This window comes from Triticum dicoccoides, chromosome 3B (assembly GCF_002162155.2).
Source record: "Triticum dicoccoides isolate Atlit2015 ecotype Zavitan chromosome 3B, WEW_v2.0, whole genome shotgun sequence".
NCBI classification, from domain to species: domain Eukaryota; kingdom Viridiplantae; phylum Streptophyta; class Magnoliopsida; order Poales; family Poaceae; genus Triticum; species Triticum dicoccoides.
Window position 1 is genome coordinate 442,282,948 of NC_041385.1, and position 8,194 is coordinate 442,291,141.

The 8,194-nt window shown below is 42.1% G+C and overlaps 1 protein-coding gene across 1 annotated transcript; it reads right to left on the reverse strand.

The window, feature by feature from the left end:
• Positions 1-899: 899 nt before the first annotated feature.
• Positions 900-5,148, reverse strand: LOC119276426 (cytosolic isocitrate dehydrogenase [NADP]). The gene is made up of 15 exons (XM_037557476.1): positions 4,992-5,148; positions 4,296-4,339; positions 4,080-4,189; positions 3,667-3,704; positions 3,477-3,554; positions 3,319-3,372; positions 3,034-3,135; positions 2,792-2,877; positions 2,584-2,687; positions 2,270-2,338; positions 2,078-2,193; positions 1,947-1,981; positions 1,644-1,786; positions 1,315-1,440; positions 900-1,211 (listed from the first exon to the last, which is right to left on the reverse strand). The coding sequence occupies exons 1-15, from the start codon at positions 5,038-5,040 to the stop codon at positions 1,136-1,138; spliced, it is 1,230 nt and encodes a 409-aa protein (XP_037413373.1). The 5' UTR covers positions 5,041-5,148; the 3' UTR covers positions 900-1,135.
• Between the last annotated feature and the right edge of the window lie 3,046 nt (positions 5,149-8,194).

An 8,194-nucleotide genomic window follows, 5' to 3' on the forward strand; every position in this document is an offset into this window, starting at 1 on the left:
ATGTTTTATATGAGAGAAACAAAAAAGAGAAAATTATTTGCACGAATCATGATGCAGGAATGAGTGGTTGGATAAGGAGTACCCGGGTGCATAGGCTCTAAAACATGTTTTCGCTGACAAAGCAATGCATGAGGAGGGCCTTTTGCAAAGACTTGAGAATGCAATTGATACCATCTCCTAGGGAAACAATCATGGACAGCTCATCTTTTTGAGGTGCCATTGTTTATACAGATAAGCCAACTGTAGCAGGTTTACGTACATTTTTACAGGAAATCAACAGTGTTCATAGCTGTTCATCTCGGCCGTACATCAGCTATCCAAGCCAAAGCAAGCCCATTCTTGCTCCAGGTCATTGGACAATAAGGCCACAGCTTGCATGCGTAACAGCTTCTTTAGCCTTTGATGCTACAAGAATTTATCATATCAATAGGAGCTACAACTTCCGAGCACACCATCAAGCTAGATTAGCAATGAAAAGTCAAAACTTTTCTTACAAGTTTAAATGTTTAGGTTCGGGCAATGGTTCTTGCCTTAATGCAGCAGCAGCTGAACTTTCTTTGGTTCTGCAATGTAAGGTTCTACATGTACGATGCTGCTAATCTATGAAATCATGTGAGTTCAAAAAAAAAACCTAAACATTCAATTTGAGTGTGGCTAGATCATTGATTGAGATTTAACCAAATCTCAGTCGAGTGACATAGTATACAAAAATAAACTAAAAAGATAATTTTTCACGGATCCACACAAGATCAAACAAATATAACATCGACTGAGAAAAGTCTCAATCGACTAAGACTTAACAAAATTGGTTTCCTGCTCTCCTAAAGAAAACGGCAAACTACCAAGCAAATTAAAAGAGCAATCTATATGCATCTCCGTTCAAATGTAAAAGCTGCTGGTTAGACATGACACAATCATCAGATGTGAATAATGGTTCAATATGTCCTTTATTGTGAGCCCCACTTACATAACATCAGCATCTACAGAATCACTTGCATGTTTGACAATAATATGCGATGGTGCAGTAAAAGCTCGTTCTGTTCAGGACGAAAGCATGACAGATAATGGCGACATAACCAAAATGACTTGAATCGATGAGTAATGACTATTCGAGCATTGAAGTGGAAGAGGTCTTTCACAGTCTTGATTTGAGCTCAGCAGCAACAGCGTCAATGAACTCTTCAGTGTTCAGGTAATCGCTTCTTGTAACTCTGAAAACGTTAGAGCACAATGAGATATCAGATTATCAATTATGAATTCAGGGTAATAATAGAGAAAAATACAGTAGAGGGAAAGCTGAGCAGCATAACATACTTTGAGGATCCATGGACAAGGAGTGCAAGGTCCTTGGTCATCTTCCCAGACTCCACAGTTCCGACGCACGCTTCCTCAAGTTTCTGTGCAAATTCAAGAAGTCTAGCATTCTCGTCTAGCTTTGCCCTGCAGTGTGGACATGGGAGAATCAGCTAAAAAGCAAAGTCCACTAGAGTAATAATTATAGGCACCAATGTACTTGTCTTAATTACTATTTTGGTCACACCGGAAAAAGGTATGCTGAACAAAGAGGAAATTACCCTCTATACATGGTTATCACAAAGGGTTGCACACTTGCACCGGTAGAGATATAGAAGTACTAGGTGTACCTGTGTGCAAGTCCTCTTGTCCAAGCAAAGATTGAAGCAATGCTGTTTGTGCTGGTTTCACCACCTTTCTGGTGAACACGGAAATGGCGGGTAACTGTGCCATGGGCAGCTTCAGCTTCGATGGTTTTACCATCAGGGCACATCTATAAATATCAAAAGGAATTAGCACAACCTAACAAATATTCTCAATATATATGTAGAAGTACTGACATGGATATGACCAAAGTAAAGGCATTTCACACTAGAGATAACACCCAAGATTTAGTCAAGATTCAAGAACATTAGTAAGGAGAAAATACATACCAATACTGACGTCATCAAGCCCAAAGAGCCAAAACCTGCACATACACTTCAGCATTGGTTATTGAGCACGGGACAAAAGATAAATTTTCTGAATATTTTATGCAGAGACTCAAAAGTTACAGTGTTGTGACCTTGAGCTAAGAAATCACTCTGCACATCTCCGTCATAGTTCTTGCAAGCCCAAACATAGCCTCCTTCGCTCTTAAGTGCATAGGCAACCATGTCATCAATGAGACGATGTTCATACCTACCAAAAGCAACTCATGACATACTTTGACAAAAGATTCCAAAAGAGCTCAAAGCAAGAATGATTCAAAACGTACCATATTCCAGCAGCCTCATATTTGGATTTCCAGCCAGCTTCATAGATCTCCTGGAAAATGTCCTTGAACCTACACAATAAAAGTATATTTAGCCTGATCTATATTGTTTCGGAACAGGCCTTAACTAATACTCCCTCCGTTCCTCAATAGCAGTCTTTTTAGACATTCCAATAGAGACTACATACAGAGCAAAATGAGTGATTCTACACTCTAAGCTATGTCTATATACATCCGTATGTAGTCCCTATTAGAATCTCTAGAAAGACTTATATTTAGGAACGGAGGGAGTATTTAAGTGTAGCTATGAACTATACCTGCCATCATATTTCTTAAGGATTGTGTTTTTTGTGCTAAGGTACAATGGCCATTTCTTCTCATAAGCGATTGCCATAGAAGCTTCAGCAAAACCTCGAATTGACTGTACACAATAATTAATTAATTAGATGTCAGGATTTTACTCCAAAATGCAAATATTGTTTGTAATTGCAGAAATTGCAGAAACCAATCCAGGCATAGCAGTACCTCATCTGTGTTGTACATAGCCATGGCGACTCCTCCAGCACCAGTGAAGTTAAAAACCTCAAGGTCAACCGTCTCGTCTTTTCCCTCTGCCAGTAGACCAAAGAAACAAAAAGGCAAAGAATATCAGTGTTTGCTAGCACCAGTTCTCTGAACAAACAATACAATCATACGTGAAAATATAGAACTACAAAGACTTCATTCTTTCATACTTAATTTTAAGTGGAGTGATTATGCAACCGTACCGAACACTAGTCTGAGTTTGCCAGGTCCCTTGAGAACTGCATCAGTTGCTCTGTACTGATCACCGAAAGCATGCCTTCCAATGCAGATGGGCTTAGTCCATCCTGATTACACCAAAGAAACAGTTTAGCAAGGAAATTTTGCATTTCATAATGTGTTCACGTTAGAAAAAAAGTATGCACTCCCTCCGATCCATATTATTTGTCACTGCTTTAGTAGTACGAAGTTGTACGAAAGCAGGGCAGGTAATATGAATCGGAGGGAGTAGTAGTTTTAATCCTCCTTACCTGGAACAAGCTTTGGGACATTCTTGCATATAATTGGCTCTCTGAACACGGTGCCTGCAGGTAACAAGTGTAAAGAGAAATGTCAACAACCTAACTACGTCCATTTTTTTAGCGAAAACCTAATATGTCCATTATATTGAAATACAGCAGGAGCTTACCGTTTATAATGTTCCTAATTGTGCCATTTGGGCTCCTCCACATTTGTTTTAGGTTGAACTCCTTAACCCGATCTTCATCTGTCATGGTGAAGTAACCAGATATTAGAGAGAAAATATCATCAAATAGTGCTAGTGCTTCAACAATACGAAGAACAAATAATTGAGCTGCATAAGCTTGAGTGAAATATACCTGGAGTAATAGTTGCACATTTAATAGCCACATTGTACCTGAAAATAACATTGGATTAGAACAGCACTATAGGACAACAAAGTCATAAGAATATGCTAAAGTTATATATGGTCAAATACTTCTGACAAAACTAGCTAGTTTCAAAGATATGAAAATGATACAACTAATCAACAAGATTAGTGAAAAGATATCTCCCTTGCTGTTAATAATATTTGAATAATTAAGAACATCAATCATAGTACTCAAAATTCGTAGGGAAATATACAGCAACAGAACTACTAATGATTAAAAAACAGGACAAACAAATTGCAGGCTACATAAATTTCTTGAAATGGTGTGGTCACAGCAGTCATATTTTTACTTGAACCCAAGCATAATATCAGCACAAACTCAAATTATTCAAAACTCCTTACTTGAGAGTAGCCTCTGCAGCCTCCACTGTAACCTTGTCATCAGTTGCATCGCGGTGTAGAACTCCCAAGTCAAAGTACTTAATGTCCAAGTCCAAAAATGGGAAGATAAGCTGAAACAAACGAAACAATCAGCCTGGCAGCATATGGAAAACAAGAACCACACACACACAATGGCCCAAGCGGACAGATTTGTCAGAGCTGTTGCTTATTGATTACCTTGTCCTTGATAGACTGCCAGAATACTCTGGTCATCTCATCGCCTATAGGTTAAAAAACAAGATATCAGCATGACAGTGGACTAACAAATCAATTGATTACATAAGATAAAAAAAATAGAAATATTACTATTATTTTGTGAACAAATTTATTGCTTACACTGAAAGTTCGACATCATTTTTTTTTCTAAAAAAGCTAGCTACCCAATTCAACATGCGATGCAGACATGAAGCACTGGCTACGATTGGACCCAAAGCGCGAAGCAATCGTATCAAAAAACACTTTAAGGTTATGGTTTCTGAATATAGATTTCAAAAACGAGATCCAGTAGTTACACGTGAGACAGAACTATTTCACCAGCAGAGTGCGTCCAACCCTGCACCTTCCCACTGCCAATAGACAACCATGATCGTACCCAAGGTGTCATGCATGTGCAATTATCTCGCCATCTACGTTCTAAATCCGATCTCTGGCACCACGGCGGCGATACAACTACGGAGATAGATCAGAGACACCTGAGCCCAGCAGTTATTAGAGATAAAAACGGGAGCAGAACGACAGCTAGATCTCTCAGATCTCGCGGCATCGGCCCGACCAGAATACAAAATTCAGCACAGGCATCGTTTATATCGGCAAGGGAACGGCGGAGATAGATCTGCCGGGGGAGTGGGAGTGGGAGTGGGAGGGGGGTCTGACCGTCCATCTCGACGATGGGGTTGGCGACCTTGATCTTCTCGAACGCCATGGCGGCCGCGGCGGACGCTGATTGCCTCGGAGGTCGGGAGCGGATCGGGGCAGGTTGGTGGGGGAGGCGGCGGCTGTGGTGGCACGGGGAGGTGAGAGAACGGAGTGAGTAACTTTGCCAGCGCATTTAAAGACCAGGCCGGAGGGGGCGAGATGGGGCCCGTCTGCGGTAGGGATATTTTAGAAAAACATTTAAATCTGCCTCACTCCGGCCGATAGGATCGGATCAGACTGCGCGTGGGGATGGGGGTGGGGTGTTTGGACTTCGAAACTGCTCCACGGACGAAAATGCTTGGACGATCTACAGACGACCTTCTTATCCAGCGGTTAATTGCTCGGCTGGGTATGAGATTCACCGGTTGGATTTAAACGTCGTACGCGTATCGTCCAAGATGTGTCGTCCGTATAGCACGGTTCTTTGGACTTTGGATGGTGCGTGCGGGTGTTGGGACTTTGGGACCTCCGTGGCCAAGGAGTTTTTGGCTTGCAAGTGTTTGAAGAGTCCGAGTTTTTTTTAGCACTGCTATGCACACAACATTGTGTGCATGATGTCAACCTGGTGGAAGAGCTCATTGATCAGGAGAATGGTGATTGCGATAGAGTGAAAGTTGAGGCAAATTTTGTGCCACCTCATACAGATGATCAGGAGAATGGTGATTGGGATAGAGTGAAAATTGAGGCAAATTTTGTGCCACCTGATACAGAGGCGATATGTAGAGTTACTGTGGGGCATATGCCGGAGGACTTCTCGGCCTAGAAGCATGATAAATTGGGAAATTTCTCTGTTCGGTCTGCATACAAAGCTCTATTGCAGTTGAAGAGACAAAATGAGAGTGCATCCACCTCCATAACTGCTCCTATTAGTCATTGGCAGAAGTTGTGGAAAATCCCAATGCCGCCTAAAGTTTGTAATTTCTGAGGGAGGGTTACTCACAAATTTGTGCCATGTCGTTCGGGTCTGCAGAAGCGTCATATTGAGAAGATATCATTTTGCGAGGATTGCGGAGTGGAGAAACATGCATTGTTCTCTTGTACATGGGCCAAGGTTTTTGGTCTGAACTAAAGCGTTTCCTTCCAGTCAGAATTCATGTTCTTCATCTAGACTCTTGAGCTATTGATATTGTTAACAACAAGGAAGTTCCAGAATCACTTGCTGCCATTATCTTAGTTGGATGCTGGACAGTCTGGACAGAATGGAACAATAGGAGACATGGGGAACGATGTCGTTCCATTCAGGCTTTTGTCAAATGGGGAATTGATACTATTCATGATCTTGCTACATTGGAAGGAGTGAAGAAGCACCGAATGCCGAGAGAGAATACGAGCTGGTACCGCCAGAGGAAAGCTTTATCAAGGTGAATGTTGATGCCAGCTATTTAGGAAACTTGGCTCATGGAGGCACAGGAGTGGTGATTCGAAACCACAATGGTGAGTTAATCCGAGCTCGGCTATATGGTGCCGGTACGCGCAAAATGCAAGGTTCATGGAAGCCTTGGCGGTTCGGGATGGTATCCATTTAGCAATGGATCTTGGCTTCCGCAAGGTTATCCTCGAGAATGATGCGTAGGAGGTTGTCCGGATGATCAATGTTGCAGCTTTTGAGAGGGCAGATATTGCTTCCATTTGTTATGAGGTCCAGGAGGTGAGCTACGGTTTTGATTCCTTCGTTCTCGTGCATGTAAACTGGGAAGCAAACATAGTTGTGCATAGATGCGCCAGGCAGGCTAGCGAAGATCGTAGAAGATGTTTATGGGTTAACTATGTACCCTCTTTTCTTCTAGGTTAAATTCAACCTCTCTGTAATTCTCCTGTTTAAGCAGTAAAGCATGTGTTTCGTAAAAAAAATGATTCCTGCACGACACCATATAGTAGTCCGTTCATGCATGTATCAAAGTGCGGCATACGCTTGGTTGACCATAGTGCAGACATGCATTGTCCGCACAACAATTTTCATTTTTTACCGTAATTCGAAGAGTTCGAGTTTCTTCGATAACAAGTAAAAAATGCTAACGATATTCAATGAACATTCGCTATGTATGGGTTTGCGAACGTTTTTCACGGTATTTTATGTTGCGGGAACATGGCAAATTTCTTTAAGCGAACACGGCAAATTTCAAGCAAATTCCTTTTGTTTGCATAATCGGCCATGCGTTTTTGAAGAAATTCTCGTGTGCGTTTGAAGAACTTGCCATGAAAAACGTTCGCAAATGCCATGCTCCCCAAGAAAAAAAAAGAGTTTAATTTTTGTTCTTGTTATCTTGAGGCTTTAGGTTTGATGAGTGTGTGGCTCAGTCCATTTTTAACCGGACCTTATGTTTCCCTTTTGTCCGACGCATAGGCTGGACAAGGCCCGGACACAAAAACGTTCTTCAATCGGTCCCTCGACTTCCAGCCCGAAAGTATGGGTTGTCCAGCATTCTTCAAATCCAGCCCAAATTTGGGACAATTTAGGATCGCTCCTATGCGTTTATCATGTCGAGCTCATGGTCTGAACCCATAAAAAAATCTAGCGGTCTGTCGCACAGCTCATCAGTTTGCCCACCCGCATTCATGGTATGGTGCAGCATGTCACCCTTGCCGAGCTCGCCATCGACCCCACCCTCATCGCGAAGAACCGTGCCATCCCTGGGTCCATCTAGTCCAAGCGTATGGTGACAACATACCGCTGCGAGATTCGCCTATGTGACGTAAAGCGAGAGCAAGTCTTTACGGTGGACCCCCGACAACAAGGAGATGCCCGATATTCACCTCGCCATCGACGACCAAGAGGCCCATAGCTGCGACAAAAGGGTCATGGAGCTCTTCAACGAGGAGTAGCGGAGTTTGTAGTTTGTTTAATACTTCAATTGCAATTTTGCTTATGTATGTAGTTTGTAGTTCCTTTTTATACCTCCATGTATAAACTACGTAAATCTATGGTGCATGTTTTCATACAGAACTGAAGGTTTGGAAAAAACGGAGTGGTTGCCTTGGCGGATAAATGTGGATCGGCCGACTCCTGTCTAAGGACACATATACATAGACATATAATCGTAAAAGGCTTTAGCCTCGCTTTATATATAAAGCAATACGATCGAATTGATACAAAGTGACGAAGGAACCCTCTTACAAAGCAGATCAAAGAGAAACATGAGAACATGAGTAGCCAGACCCCA

Coding starts and splice junctions, on each gene's coding strand:
- LOC119276426 (XM_037557476.1), bottom strand. CDS start 5,040: ATGGCGTTCGAGAAGATCAAGGTCGCCAACCCCATCGTCGAGATGGAC. Junction 3,136..3,318: donor TGTCCCAAAGCTTGTTCCAG/GTAAGGAGGATT, acceptor TGGTGTAATCAG/GATGGACTAAGCCCATCTGC. Junction 1,441..1,643: donor ACAAGAGGACTTGCACACAG/GTACACCTAGTA, acceptor TCCACACTGCAG/GGCAAAGCTAGACGAGAATG.